Source organism: Alosa alosa, chromosome 20 (genome assembly GCF_017589495.1).
Source record: "Alosa alosa isolate M-15738 ecotype Scorff River chromosome 20, AALO_Geno_1.1, whole genome shotgun sequence".
Classification (NCBI taxonomy): domain Eukaryota; kingdom Metazoa; phylum Chordata; class Actinopteri; order Clupeiformes; family Clupeidae; genus Alosa; species Alosa alosa.
Window position 1 is genome coordinate 19,584,264 of NC_063208.1, and position 16,102 is coordinate 19,600,365.

Consider the following 16,102-nt stretch of genomic DNA (forward strand, 5'->3'; position numbering starts at 1 on the left):
ACAAGCACAGTTATTCAATTGGCGTCATATGTCAGCGACGGGTATTTTGCTTTTACTGGCCATCTATGCATTTGGAATGCTTTCATGTATATTACCTTACTGTTTATGTGCATTAAGCTACACATCTGTGTGTTTTGTTGTCATTTCCTTTTTTTTTTTTTTTTTTAATTACGATCTACTTGATCTTCCTAGATAGACTAATCCCACATTCAAGCCTATGCCTTCCATCATCCTGCAACCCACACGTGTCTTGCTTTCAGGACCTGCATCTTTCAGTCTTCCTACTGATCAGTCTCATACCTTCTTTTAAAACACACACAAACACACACAGGCGATACAGACCAGCTGAAGTTTCATCTCTTTATTTAATGAGTTCAAATCAGACTGACAAACATGTTATCTCTCCTCTTCTCTCTCTCTTCCTCTTCCAGTCAGTAGAACTGGACCAAAGCTCTGGTATCAGTTCTTAAAACATGACACAATCACTGCATCAAAAATTAAAATAAAATAAAAAAGCTAGTTATCAGGTACTCACAGGGAACAATAAGTTTGAGACAATATCCAGCCAGTCCTGCTTTAGAAACACGAGACCAAAACAAAAAACAAAAAAACTTGACAGTTGCTAGGTGTTTGCAGGGGTGTTCCTTGTCAACACCATTGTGGCTCAAGGATCTACAGTTCAGCATGCACCCCATCAAATGACAAACTACAGCCACAATAGGGTGCGTTAAGCAGCAGTAGACCCACTGCCAGACGTCACAAAACTTCAGTGTGTTTACAGAAACTTTTTCTTTCTTTAATCTTCTAAAATTGCTGTAAGTTCACCCCAGATGATCTGAAGAACTTTGTCAAAGGGGGGAGACATCAACACCAAGAGTAGGCTTAACCTGATTTAATATGCTCACACATACACTGTCGCATAGCATCCCTTACTTTAAAATGATGACTGTGCCAAAGAAGTCAGTACATAGCCTAAAAGGACAAACTCACTCGCTCGGACGCACACGCACGCACTAATCACAGGTAAGTACAATTATGGACACACATCAAAAGACACCAGCTAAAACCACAATAAATTAAAAAAAAAAGTAATTAGCTGTTCTTCAGCTTCCCAATATGAGGCAGAAAACCACAAATTGAGCGAGAGGAAGAGAGAGAGATGACCCAAGACAGAGATACATTCTAAATCAAAAAACAGAGAAAAGTGGTACAGTTTGGTATTTACATCTGGGAACACAGGCTTGAGATACAACAATATTTACAAACAGACACGAGTGCCTGGAGTGAATATGGACAGAGCCACACCACTTCCACAGAACACCTGACAAAAAAAAAGAAAACAAATATTCTGAAAAAAGCCAGGAAAGGTAAATAAAAAGGTGATCTTCACAGACGGCAGACAAGTGCAACATGGGACCGAGAAGGAACAGAGGATTGGGAGGGGGGAATAAGCAGAAGAGATGTTTTGTTCTATAGGAGAGGCAAAGGCGGAAGTTACACTGTACATTTCAGAAGATGCGGCTGGATTGCTACGGATCAATACTGATGCGTTTATGATCTTATCTAGTACATTGGAAGGTGCAACATTCTGAGTTGCGCACGTAATGCAACACAGAAAGAAAAAAAGAAGAAAAAAAAACGCACAAAAAGACAGCCACGCAAGTCTTTTTCTACTTCAGCTACTCTCTACTAGCGACCAGTCTCTTATATCGTCTAAAAGGAATTAAGAGGAATAAATACCCAGACTCTACCAGAGAATACACCACAGTTCACTTTCCATGTCCCGAGAGACAAATGAAATGTCCTTGAACCGCAGACCAGTTATCGCTTTGCCAACAAAAAAAAAAAAAAAAAAAGAGTGCACAATCCTAACACTTGCCCCACGGATAATATACAATATTTTTCGTTAGCATTTACTACAACTCGTACGGACACCCTGTTGAATATCTGAATCCCTGTTTGAATTGTCCATTGTATTGAGCAACAGAACTGCTTTGTGACTGTGGTGCATCTTTTACAAAACCCAGACCCATACAACTAAGTGGACACATACAATAATCTTCTCCCACATCCTCCAATCTCTCGGGTTTCTCTATTGACACATCCACTGAGTTATTCCAGCGTCTGCTTTATTTCCTGTTTTACGGTTATATTTTTCATTGCGGATTAAGTATGTACACTGTGGTAGGTGTGGCTTTTAAAAGGGGATCCCACCTAGGGATGCACGTTAAGACTTAAATATAAGACTTGACCCTTGGGAGATGATGATCAACTGCTCCCAATCACACGGGCCCACCACCCTTCTCTTACCCAACCCACCCACTTTAACCCTTTAACCCCTTTCCATTCAAAAATGATTTAAAATAATAAATAAATTTACAAGAAACAAAAAAGGAGGGGAAAAAATAAAAAATGCAATGCAATAAAAGTATAAAACCATAGCTTCTACGTTTTCCCTGTTTCTGAAAAGCTCATTGATGTGACCACATTCTGTACTTGACATCTTTTTCTCGTCTTTTATCAGAGGGACCTAAAATTATTTTTTTATTCATTTCAACCCAAAGCTAAAACATCTGACCTGGTGTTTGGTGGCAGAAAGTCTCTTGTATTTCCACATCATTGTCTGTGCAGTCAAATAAATTAAGATTTATATAAAAAAGGAAAAAAAAATATCTCAATAAAAGCAGACTCTTAAATAGAGGACCTGCCCCTCCAGCCACTGCATGTTCTGCTGTCTATAAACATGAATACAGGTGTTATAACAATTGCCATAATCATGACTAGTGATGTACAAATTCCCATTGACATGAGTACAGCTATTATAACCAACCTATATACATGAATACATTAACACACCTAATCGACCCATGGACATGAATACAGGTCTGACAACCATAAGCCATAAATCAAGACCATAGGTCCAATAACAATCCCCAAAAGTAGTGAATATAGGTGTAATGAGAGGACACATGCTTCAGTGAAAGAGCTGCTCGGTCCGTATACAAACACCCATTTCACAGGACTGATACCACTGTTTGTCTGGAACAAGAGAGACCGGGGGTTGCTGTGTGGGTGTGGGTGTGTGTGTGTATGTGCAGGGACAAGGATGGCTGTGTGGATAAATGTATGTGTGTCGGGATTGCAAACCTGCGTGTGTACAGTGTGTGTGTGTTTGTGTGTATGTGTGTGTTTGTTGATGTGTGAGAGAGAGATTCATAGGTAGCTTACATCGACTGGGTGAGTTTCTGCTCTCTGGTTTTGTCCCTTGCTCGATCACTGGTTTGAACCTCAGGAGGAGAACTGTCCGTGCAGTGGGACTGAAATATGGAACTCTTTATGTACATCTGAACACATTACAGGGTGTTTGTTTGTGTGTGTGTGTGTGTGTGTGTGTGTGTGTGTGTGTGCGTGCGTCTATTTGTAACAAAAGAAAATTATTAAGAATCAGGAACAAAATGTGTGCATGTTATCGGCGTGAGTTTGTTTGAGTGTGCTGTGTGTTTTGGGGTGGGGGGTGCTGTGTGCTGTGTTTTTTCATTCTAACTGTTAGATTGAGGTAATGGTTTAGGTTGAGTATTCTAGCATGTACTGTATGTGTGTGTTCAGGTGCGTGTGTGTGTGCTTATGGTCAGTTACGCATGTTGACGAGTTGATTTACGTGCTACTGCGTGTGTTAGTGTGTGTGTGTGTGTGTGTGTGTGTATGCATGTGTGATCAATAGTGATTGTTCAGGTGCTATTATTGAGAGCTGAACCGGGCTGTGCAGAACCATCTGATCCAGGGCCATCTGAGGAAAAGGAACGAGAGAGAGAGAGAGAGAGAGAGAGAGAGAAAGATGGGAAAGGGGTGGAAAGAAAGGGAACAAAATGAGGAAGGTGGAGAGACAGAAAGAAAAGTAGATTGTGAGTAAATGAATAAACAAACAGAAAACATTCAACAGATGCCTTGCCGATTTCAGCACGTCAACTTCCTTCCCACATCAGACCCTTTCGTTAAAATACCACTACAGACCTGGGTTTCACTTTGTGTGTGAATGAGGCTAGAACAGAGTCTCCATTACAACTCTGAACACAAGTCTCCCTCCCTCCAGACCAGTACAAGACTTTCTTAGCAAATGTGAGTAAACAGGTGCAGTAGGGACCCAATACCGTGTGAGCTGGCCGAGGTCTGTGCGCGGACGTGAGGCGGAATGAGAGAGGAGTTCAGCTGCGGCTGGATGGACAGCTCTGCAAGGAGAGAAGAGGGTGAGCACCAGAGAACATTAAAGGAGAATTCCGGCGATTTTTCACACAGTTTCTCGAGGTCACCGAGTACTGTCTGTACGACAAAAAACGAAAACAATCAATTCTACCTAGCTGGAGTTGCTGCAGCCAACAGCTAGAGTAGCCAGGCAGCTACAGCGCTACACTCTGTGGGCATGTTCATGAGCCCCCAAGCTCATGCCCTCAGAGTGTAGCAGATATAAAGTAAGTGTCCAGGCTGAATGTATGGTACATACATTGAAGGTGAAATGCAAAGGGTATATTTGTTCTATACAGCAGTGGTTCTCAAAGTGAGGTCCACTACCCATTGCCAAGGGATCCACAAAATAATTTGTTTTAATTTCTAGTTTGAGTTCATTGGGAATCATTTTAAAAATTCATATCTACATTATATGTTCTCCCCCAAAAGGGGTTCTTGGAACCAAAGAGTTTGAGAAGCCCTGCTGCACAGGAGCAGCACGTGTTTGTTTAGTGAGAGCATGATCAAGCACGACAGGAAATGTGGCGCAGCGTTCAATCTGAAGTACAGTAAAGGAGGTGAACACGAAGGTGTAAGTGTGAGGTCATGTGTGCCAGACACATGCCAGCAGGAAGTGTGTGCATGAACGCAGGTGTCCCAGGCTACGTGGGAGCTCAGGAAGACTGAGGTTGCATACATGCACATCAAACAAGCATGTGTGGGTGTGTCGCTATGTTGGTGTATTAAAGAGGCTAGCAAAGGTTAGCTTTGTTTCTCATTCATCATAGGAGGCCTAAAAATATGGATTAAGTGGTCACTTTTATGTGTATTATTGCAAGTATGTGGACCAAGGAAAGCGGTTACCTTTGCCACCGGCTCTTGGCAAATTATATGGATTTTGTCTAACTGCTTTTGCTTACGAGTCCAAAGAAAAGTGTTTAAATACGTGATAACAGTTTAAGTTTGCCAGCGGGGCATGGGCATGATTTACGGGGGACAGGCGGATGTGGGTATGTGTGCATTGCGAGTGCCCGGGGGCTCGCTCACCAGTCGTGGTGAAGTTGAAGAGGTGGGGCAGGGCGCGGCCGTTGGGCAGCCCCGCGGTCGGCTGGCGCAGCTCGTCGAAGAAGGCGTGGGCACAGGCCTCCAGCGGCGAGAGGCGCGTCATGGGCGTGTACTCCAGCAGGCGGCTGCACAGGGAGATGGCCTCGGGCGGGGTACGCGGCTTAAAGACCTGAGGCACGCACGTAAAGAGGGAGAGAGAGAGAGAGAGGGAAAGAGAGGGAGGTCAGGAAGAGAAATTGGGAGGGAAGGACAGCATTAAAAAGAAGAGAGAAAAAGAGAGAGAGGATTAAGGAGGGGCGATGAGGGAGAAAGAAGTAAAAGAGGAACAGGAGGAGGGCAGTGATAAAAATTACAAAAAGAGAGAGAAGAGGAACGGAGGGTGTTGAAAAATCAAAAGAGGGGGAAGAAAACGAATGGGAGAAAAGGAGGAGAGAAATGGATGAGGGGGTGCACAATGAACGACAGAAGGAGATGAGGAGAGGAAGAGTAAAGTGAGAGAGGCAGTTCATTATGAAATCATTAGTTAGGGTCTAATAGCCCAGGCTGGAGCTCTGGCACAGCCCATTTCCCCTCTGGACCTAATGTTCATTTTTTGGGATGACTGCTGGGAATGTCAATTATTAACTTAACCAACCAAAAGAGAACTTCTGAGTACACTGCAAAAATTATTAACAAAAATAAAAGGGAAGATGGAAGGAAAGAAAGACAGACTGCAAGAAAGAAATTACAAAAAAAACAACCCACTAGTCTTCTAGAAGACGCTGACCTAAAATCCAAGAAAATTAGCACCCAGGGCAGACAGATAATTACAATTGGGGTTTTGTCTTGGGGACATTTTTGTATAGTTGAAACCAAGAGTCAAAAAATGATTTATGGCCTGAAAGAAGATACATTTTGAAAGGAGATGTTTACATAAGAGCAGCCAAAATGGCACAACAATAAACCTCAGAGTTAACATCTAGTGCAGTGGCTCCTCATCTACCAACAGTACTGAAGTAAAATCACTTCATCTGACTTTAGTTTTCCACTCAAACAGTTGAATGTAGAGACCTTAGCTACTACCAAAGCGCATTTCTGATCCTCACCTTTGTCCAGGGATGTGCTTTTATCTGGGGGAATTTGAACTCTGTGTAGTTGGGGTTCATTTCCCTTATCTGTTCCCTTGTTGGGGTCCCAAGCACCTGTGAGCAAAAATCAGGCACAAACTAATATCAGACAAATGGAAGACGTTGCACATTCATGTGTTTTTTTTCCTGCTCAACATAATAAAAATATACATGAAATACATATAAGGCCTCCAAAAGGGGGAAATGGTCTATTTGCTGATTGGGGTTGAAATGCCTGTCAGTATATAAACCTTTGTTTAATGTCACATTAGGATTTTAATATGTAATCACATAAATGATGTCCTAGCCTAGAGTCAGTTTTAATTACACTGTGATTAGCAAAGCAACACCCTCAAATCTGGCAGAAAATGACTGGCTGCTTCAAGGTCAAGTGCATGATCTGAAACATGTCCAGATTGAGTTCTCCCAGTCGTGACATGAGGAGCTCAGCGGAAGGTGGTGCACACACGCACACGCCGCACACACACACACACACACACACACACACACACGCAAAATTCCCCTGCAATCAGTCCCCATCAGGCTCATTAAGCCCAACACAGAATTCAATTACACATGTGAGAGGATCGGGGCCAAATGAATTCGGACACTGGCGGCGGCACCGGTGCTGGTGCCTTTCCACATGTCAGCCGCACGCTTCTCGTTCTTTCCCAAAGCGCGTTTAAGGAAGTGGCTGCCGCAATGCTCCAATCACTCAATTAGACCTCATTAGTTTGACTGATGGCCAATAACACCAACACTCTGACTCGGCAGTTTCTCCTGACGCGAGAAACGCTCCTTCCATTCTCAAGGATGATGACGGGAAAGCGGCATTCTGGGAGTCAGCAAATGTAGCAGAAAAGTGTGCCTTGCAGACCTGGGTTTCCAGCATTATGGGCTCGGGCTAACTGACAGTTACACAATGTTTGAAGAAGACAGAAGTGCTTTCAAATATTCTCTGTGTCTGCTTGTGCCTGTTGAAAGTACAAGGATTTGAGATGAGGTACTGAGGTTCATTAATAACGTCAACTTTTTCGTCAATAGACAAAGGGGCAGGAAGTCAATCTGACATTTAATATCCAGGAACAACCCGGTCTCAAACCCCCACGGTAGGCTTAGATCCATACAAAAATTGTACTAATAACCTCAAAATGTCATGACTTCTCGGTCTAGAGCTACAAAGTTCAAAAACAGTGATGCTTGCAAAAGTTCTTCTAAAAGAATTTGTGACAATTTAAAAATGTAAAAGTCCCACAAATGAGTGGCGCTGCCTTGATGGTGCCAATGAATAGCCGCAGGCTGCCGATTCCAAAAACTGATAACTAACAGAGGAACTGGACAGAGCCCATAAAAGCCATTATGTTATATTGTTACCCAGCGCTGCAGCAGAGGTGCGTTTTGGCTTGTGGCCTCATTACTGTCTGAGTGAAGTAGTGAGACACAATAAAAGCATCCTTTTTATTAGCACAGCAAATGTTGAGTCCACATTTTAAGTCCATTACAGGACTTAAATGTTATGTATTTTTACTATGAAGGAAGAAGCCTCGCACTGATCTTAAATAAGGTTTGCTGCAGGAGCTCTCTGTGTGTGGGTATATGTGTGAGAGCATGTCAGGGTAAGGGTGTGTGTGTGTGTGTGTGTGTGTGTGTGTGTGTGTGTGTGTGTGTGTGTGTGTGTGTGATCGGCCCATAATGAATCTAAATGACTGCGGGTGAGGTGGCACCTTGATGATCTCCACCAGCTGGTCCACGCCGCTGTCCCCGGGGAAGATGGGCTGGCCCAGGAGCAGCTCCGCCAGCACACAGCCCGCCGACCAGATGTCGATGTTGGACGTGTAGTCGGTGGCGCCGAAGATGAGCTCGGGGGCGCGGTAGTACCGCGAGCAGATGTACGAGACGTTGGGCTCGCCGCGGATCAGCTGCTTGGCACTGAGTGGGGAAAAGAGGGGGAAAATGCTAAGAGTCCAGACTCAACACGTTTACAGTGTTCCCCCCCGTTAGGATACAGTGTTAACTCAGCGCAGGGGAGGATGGGCTAATAGTTTAAGTACATTTGAAGAGTTTGGTTCCAAAATGCTATATCCTTCATTTTAATGAATTGTCATAAATATTTAAACATTTTGTTTTCCAAGTTATTTCAGTAGAATTGTAATTGGGTATTGTTGTTTGATTTATTTTTACTCAATCAAAACACAATTGCATTGATATTTCCTGAAATACACAATTAAATTACATGACTCTTTAATGTTTTTAAAAAATGGAGCGTTTTGGAACCAAACTCTTCATTTAGATAAGTCTACTGAAAAGTGAGTCATGTTTGTCCTTCGACATGATCGTGTATTACTGAATACAGTGTTTCCCACAGAATGAAATTATATTTGTGGTGGTAGGTTTGCAGAATTAACTTGAATGCAACAGTTTTTAACAAATTGGCACAGCGTGGTTATGATGCGAACCAGATTTAAATTTAGTACAACCTGGAAACTCATTGTGTGGTGGTCAATGTTGATATTGTGGTGGGCCGCCACAAATAAGTCAATGTATGGGAAACACTGGAATACAGAATATAGTGATGTGAAGAATGTGACAAACTTAAAGATAAAAAAAAATACTGAGCTGTATCAAAAGAGAATTAAAAGCAAGAGTCAACTAAAACAGTTCCTACAAAATGTATTTCTAACTTCATATATTTCAAAAATGTTGAACAGAGGCTGCATGACAAGGTCAATAGAACCATTTTTTTTTAATTCTCTGATATATTTTTTAAAACAAACAACTAAAAAAAAAAACAGTACAATAAATGAACAGAACAGAGGCAACCCGTGAGGTCAGTTCCAAAAAAAGAACAAGAACTTCTCACACAATCTCCAGTAATCTGATTATTTATTATGGTGAAAGGCAGAGCTCTCCCAGCGATAGCCCCGGTGACCAGCCGGCTTCCACCAGCACAGGGCTACCACTGTGGGCTCCACATCCCACATCGGATCAATACTAAACACTAGCTGACCAGCAGGCAGGGACACAGGATCATTACCGCACAATAGAGTTGGGTCTATCTGTACACTACACCACAGCACAGCAGAAATGGCCCCTGCACTGAGCTTTACTGTGATCTGTGGTCTTTACTGTGACACCGTGATCTGTTTCTCACAGATGCAGCCCTGACTCGTGTGTGGGGTTCCAGTCTGCAGGATGAGGGGGAAATTTCACTAACTGAAACCACAGAAAAATGTGGGTAAGCAATGCTCGCCCCCATTTCACATGCAAGTCTTTAAAACTAGCTGCCCAATAACGTCCCAATAAGCCGAACGGTAGTCGAGTGCAGCTGGTTAATTTCAGATTTTTTTCTTCTCACTGCAGATGTACAATGTGGGTTGTCATTTGTTTTAAGTATTTCTTAATAAGACAAAAAATCTCATCTTAGTCTATTGAACCATGACTGGGAGCATAGCCCTGTGCTTTATGGGGAGGCTTAACACAGAATGCGCTGCTTTGACTGGATGCAGGATTTTAACATCCTGATGAGAGCTCGAGTCATCAGAACTGCTATTACACAGTGAGTCATGCACCACTTTACAATGCATGCTCACATTCCATACCTCTGCACTTAAAATAAACAGCCATGTTTGTCACCTTCAGTCAAACATTAGGCCTAATGCATTGGTTGACATTAACACAAGGATACAGTAAACATAGAACAGCGACCAGCATCACAATGTATTCAAGATTAACTGCAAAGTGTTTCAGTGTTTGTCAAGTGAAGTGTCAACTGTACCTGTCACGGTTTGACTGCATGACTGCTCAATTCTCAAAGCTGAAATCAGACAGGATCGCACCATTCCCCACAGCTAATCACACCTTGTCGTGTTACTCATTTCCAGACACCTACCACAACTATCACAGCTTCAGACAAGTACAATCAAAACAGCACCGCGCTGGCAACGCTCACTTCATGAGTGTATTCTATTGAGCTTCCCTTGTGTAGTGAAAGAGCCCAAACGTACCTGCCAAAATCACACAGTTTGAGGACAGCCGTCTCAGGGTCCACCAGCAGGTTCTGGGGCTTGATGTCTCTGTGACACACGCCCTGGGAATGGATGTACGCCAAACTGCGGAACAGCTGATACATATACACCTGAAGGCCAAAGGGCAAGGAGAGAGAGAGAGAGAGAGAGAGAGAGAGAGAGAATGAGAATGTTGGAAATAATAAAACAGAGGAACAGTTGGGATGTAAAAGTGGAGTAAAGGACAGCTCAGAGCAGTAAGGAGAGAGAAGGCCACAGAGAGAAGAAAAGGGGACATATAAAAGAACAAGTGAGCGAGTGACGTGAAAAAGAACAAGTGTAGTGAGTCAAAGCTCACTCACATGTCCCGAAATAAATCGTCCTTGAGTCTTCTTCAAAATCCAGGAGCCGGTACAGGCTGTGATGACCGTGAGCAGCTGGTGTGGAGCTTACCTTGACGTAGATGATGGGAATGATGGTCTTGGCTTTGTTGAAGTGCCGTGCCACTCTGTACACTGTCTCTGGCACAAAGTCCAGCACCAGGTTCAGATAGACCTCATCCTTCTGTGGAAGACCCACAACAAACACTTTTCAAATACACACATTCCTCATTTATCTTTTAGAATTAAGCAGACAATTTTATCCATAGCGACTTACAGTACAGTGCAGGTATACATTTTCATCTAGCGAGGTATATGTATGCTCTATTGAGTCATGTACTGAGACTTTAGCATTGATAGCACTGCTCTCCAGCAGCTGAGCAGCAGGAACACATCCCATCATTTCTTATATAATTTATTCAAATGAGAAACAACCAAGATACCCAAGATATTAACATGCTCAGGCGCATAGGAAAAAAGCAAGAGTGAGACTTTGCTTATTGGGTTTGTGTCATGTCGAACAGGCCTAAATGCCTCGGGAGAGAGACGAGCCGCTGTCACAATGACATGTTCCAGTCAGGCTGGCGCGACGGCCAAAGCCACAAGATTTACCATCGATTTCTCCCCGGGCTAGTTCATTAGCTACAAGGGGCCTTCACTTCTGTCTTCTCCCCCCGTTGGAAGCTAATCAATTTCCGAGCTGTTCCAACTTGCATCTGGAGAGGTCATGTCTCTCCATCTTTGAGAAAGTGCATGTCTACAGCTGTGCGGTCTCGTCTCGCCGAGGAGAGATGCAGCTTCAGCACTTTATGGAGGAGGAGGAGACAAATTGAAGTGCTGGAATTGTTATACACCATTTAGGTACTGACCTTCTCCCCACTGGAGTAGAAGAAGTAGCGGAGCCTCACTATGTTGCAGTGGTCCAGCTTCCTCATGATCTGAAGCTCCCGATTCTACATGCACACAAAGAAAGACCAGTTATTGCCAAGCAAATTTTTTCTTGATAAAAGTATAGCTATATTGATTTAAAATGTAAAGACAGAGAAACACTGAGTAATACAATACAGTTTATAATGCAAAAATAGTGAAGACTGACTGGAGTAGGAAACTACAGGAGCACACACACCATGTCTGATTGCACCCTGAAGCTACAAAAAAAAACCTGCAGCACTCTTACCCTGCAGTTTCGACAGTCAATTTCAACTTTTAGGATTAGAGTCAGCCTATTTTTTTGTGTGTGTGTGTGTGTGTGTGTGTGTGTGTGTGTGTGTGTGTGTGTGTGTGTGTGTGTGTGTGTGTCATCTTAATGTCTGAGAGAGAGAGTGCGGATGGGTATATAGTGTATGTGTGTGACACTTGCCTTGAAGCGTTTGTCCTGCAGCACCTTTTTGATGGCCACCAACTCCTGGCTGTCAACGAGGCGCGCCTGGTACACCACTCCGAAGGAGCCATTCCCAATTACCTTAATGTCTGTGTAAGACACTTCCTGAGGGCGGTCTGGGCCTTGCCCAGGGGTGGCCACCACCGTCGTCACCTTTCCACTGTCCCCTGCACACACACACACAAACGAGTATAAATCACACAATCATGGTCGGATTGACTGTGGGTGGCACAGTAGGAGCTTGTCACTGGCTTGACACCTGAAGCCGTCTTGTGCTTGTTAAGGCTCAGACCAGGGCCATACAACAGAGTGTCAGAGTTCTACATTATGTGAATTTGCTCCAGAGACAAAACTAAAATAACCGTAAATATGTAGTTTCTTGATGACCATAAGCACCGATGGGCAAAATTACTATCATACTTAGAAGCACCAACTGGGCACTGCAGTAACCAACATGTCATCACCTTTTACATAAGGAATGTGATCTGCCATCAACAACCTCAGTCATGCCCATAATTGGATCTGAATAGACAGTAGCCTACATCTTGGTTTAGTCTGTAATGTAGAGTTTTCAAAAGACCAACAGTTCCTGTGCCTATAAACAAAGTCTTCCCTGTTGCTTTTCACTGGCCACACAGAACCATCAAACAGTAGGCCTACCAACCACTGGCCCAGCAGAGACAACATGAGGCGTTAGGCATCCTGGAAAAGATCTGTGCGTATAGGGGCAATAGTAACATGATGCCACTCGTGACTAGCTGGCAAAAAAAGCAGGTGAGTGCTGAAGTACAAGACAGTAACTTTGAGACAGTGGGACTCGATCGCACTGCCCGGTCACTGACCCCATTCTCATCTGCACAGGCTGGCACAGAGAAGAGGACTGATATTGGTTAGGAACATGTAACGTGAGCCGGTCACCAGATGAGTGCACGCACCATCAAAACACACGTGCATAGGTCTGGTGGAAATGTGTGGGTGAGAGCTGCTCGATATGTTTACACTTTGAGCCTTACAAGGGCACGACAGAAAACACAGTGGGGTGACTTTGGTCATGCAAAAATCTGAAAAGCCACACAAATACAAATTTTTCAGATTTTATTATCCAAAAGTGGGAGGGAATTCTGCAGAGGAATTGTAGAATAAAATATATTAGCTATTAGTAAATCCAGTGAACTTGCGTCAAGTTCCAAAAAGTTCCAATTTTTGGTTTCCCAAGACATTCTATTCCACTTCCAGATGAGATAATCAAGTAACAAAAGTATCCAAGACATGAGCAATGCTTGTTCCTTGTGGGTGACTTATTTACCCTTTATTTTCTGCTTGCCTTATTTTTGAAAGACCCATATTCATACAAAGAGGTTCCTAAGGCAAACTCCACCGTGGTGATTCATGCCTTTAAGCCAGGCTGAACCATTCATCTAATGGCTCTCCATCATCACAGTCAGGTCTGAATCTTTTGAAAATCATTACCTAGTCTCAAGATAGAATTTCAGTGGATCCCAGCTTACTCAAGTACAATCGAGTTTCTGCTTGATTTGTCATCTCAGTGAAATGGCATGCTATGTGGCTACCCTGCCTGCCAACAGTATCAATTATTCTAAAAGGTCTTGAGAGGTTCCAAAGGGCAGAGCTTGGGAACAGTGTGACAGAGGCCCATTGGGTGTCACATTATGGCATTTAAGCAAGATTATGTTGACTTGCTACTATATAGGGTAGAGTAAAATACAATGACCTCGGTATTTACTCGTACTTGTTGCCAGTGCTACAAAGTACCCCAACTGAGTAAGGGACGTATTATTTATCTGGATAGCTAACATTAGTCATCATTGCTAATAACCTTAGCTAGCTGAGTGCTCTACCAGTGCTAGCGAGTAAGCTAACTATACCTCTACATTAATTCCACTGTAAACCACCAGATGACCCACACATCCCGCTACCTAGTTGACTAAATGTTGGTCTACAATGACTGACGCCAAATACCAGAACACGTTTCTAAACCAAATCAACGTTAATATTGCCAAATGCATAACTGAACTTGCTTGCGTTACCATTGATGTTGCGCTAACGTTACTTCGTTGAATAAGTGGAGTTAACGTTACTTTAACGTTAGATACATTGTGTTGCACCGTTAACAAGCCCAGTTACTTTGCCTGGCAACTAGACAATGTAACGAGACATGAACTCATGGCTAATATTTTCTATACAGTTACAGTTTCTATATAACATACAGATCTAGTATCTACCTACAACATCCAGCTAAAACACCTAATGTTAGTGAATTCATGATGCGTCCAAATGGTTAAGATGCGACGCTATTAGCTAGCTATCGTTGGCTAGTAACATACAGATCGAGTTATTTTGCTAGCTTGCACACATCCTGGTACATAGCAAGTACAAAAATATGATACTTGTTGTTGATGTGGGTAAACATTAAGTACTCAATAAATTACAGTATTTGCTGCCACAAGTATTACCAATCGGTAAGGAGGCGGAATTAACAAGTAATACATGGTGAACTACCTAACCCAGCTGGTTAGCTATTATGAGAAATGATTATAAACGTTAACGTTAACTTTATCATAGCTTGCTAGCTACCTTCCGCCTACAAACTACGCAAACACTCACTGGTGAATTAATTATACTACCAGGCAGGAGTTAGTTTAATAGTATACAGCTACACAACTAACAATATGTTAAATACTCACTGGCCAGCTTCAAATTTCCGCACCCAGACGAAGATGTGCCCGAGGCCTGCGAGACCCCGGTCTTTCCTGTGTTGCTCCCCACGACAGCGGCTGATCCAGCGGATGATGAAGCGGCTCCGGGAGCGCCTTGAGGCTCAGCAAAAGAGCTTGTCCTGGGCCTCCCGCTGCCGCTCATATCTATTGCAAGGGTGGCGGGGCGGGGGATTTAGGGTTTTCCTATCCGATATCTGTTCGAGTTTCGACTACTCCTCTAATGAGTTGAATAGTTATGAAATAAAAGAGACGAAATGATCTGTTTCCCTGCGTCTCCCCTACTCTGAATGTCTGGCCGGAGAGACTACGGTTCTATGACAGATTGCAATGCCTCCTGGGAAATGAAGTTCTTAGCAACGGTATGTTGGAAAGACAATCGCTTCAGCGGTAGAGCCAAAACAACTACAACAACTGTTTCGGAATATTTCGAGTGGAACCACAGATGGCGCTCCCTTGCAATTTACCCAATAAACAATTCCCCGAATTTAAACTGTGGCCTTGGTGATGATATAAGCTCACCCATTTTTTAAATAAACATGAGTAATAAAAGGTTACAGTTTATTAACTGCAATTAGAATTTGATATCTGAAATAAATAACATGAGGTATAGGCCTAAAGTAGGCTTTATTCAGATGGGAGTGAATCTGCTGACCCACTGTAAAAAAATATTTATTAAAAAATATAGCCTATTTATGCTTAAAAACGAAAATTAAGGGATTTGGATACTCTTCATAGTGATTTATGACACTTCTGACACTGACAGGCCTAGGTCTGTCTGTTGTATTAAGAAATACAAAAAAGTTTGGTCACTGTCTGACCTGCTCCTCTCTTTATGCCAGGAATAATTTCACATTTCTGTGTAGAATCCTATCACTAGAATGTACTAATGCTCCTCAGGGTGCTCAGGGTCTGCTTTTATGCAATGTGTAGCCTGTAGTCCAAACCTTCCAGCCACTAGGACCTCCAAATATTAACTTGTAACCTGTTAATGGTCCATACTGGGAGTGGTTTATGTGCATCCTCTTCTAGTTCTTTCTAGTCCTCTTCTCCCCTCTCTGATGCTGTCTATTGTGGTCTCTTTCGTTGATTTCACTCATATATATATGGATGTGTGTATTGACATTTTCATTTTGGCAAATGGTCGGCCATTAAGACATGCACTAAATTCTGGCTACTATCTTTCCAGCTGCTTAGACAGTCTCTTGGT

At 43.0% G+C, this 16,102-nt stretch overlaps 1 protein-coding gene across 1 annotated transcript; it reads right to left on the minus strand.

Annotated features, from left to right (window-relative positions):
* Nucleotides 1-346: 346 nt before the first annotated feature.
* LOC125285242 (glycogen synthase kinase-3 beta-like) lies at nucleotides 347-15,226 on the minus strand. The gene is made up of 10 exons (XM_048229587.1): nucleotides 14,863-15,226; nucleotides 12,137-12,324; nucleotides 11,646-11,729; nucleotides 10,850-10,960; nucleotides 10,397-10,527; nucleotides 8,117-8,321; nucleotides 6,372-6,467; nucleotides 5,269-5,455; nucleotides 4,149-4,226; nucleotides 347-3,787 (listed from the first exon to the last, which is right to left on the minus strand). The coding sequence occupies exons 1-10, from the start codon at nucleotides 15,035-15,037 to the stop codon at nucleotides 3,729-3,731; spliced, it is 1,314 nt and encodes a 437-aa protein (XP_048085544.1). The 5' UTR covers nucleotides 15,038-15,226; the 3' UTR covers nucleotides 347-3,728.
* Nucleotides 15,227-16,102: the final 876 nt, after the last annotated feature.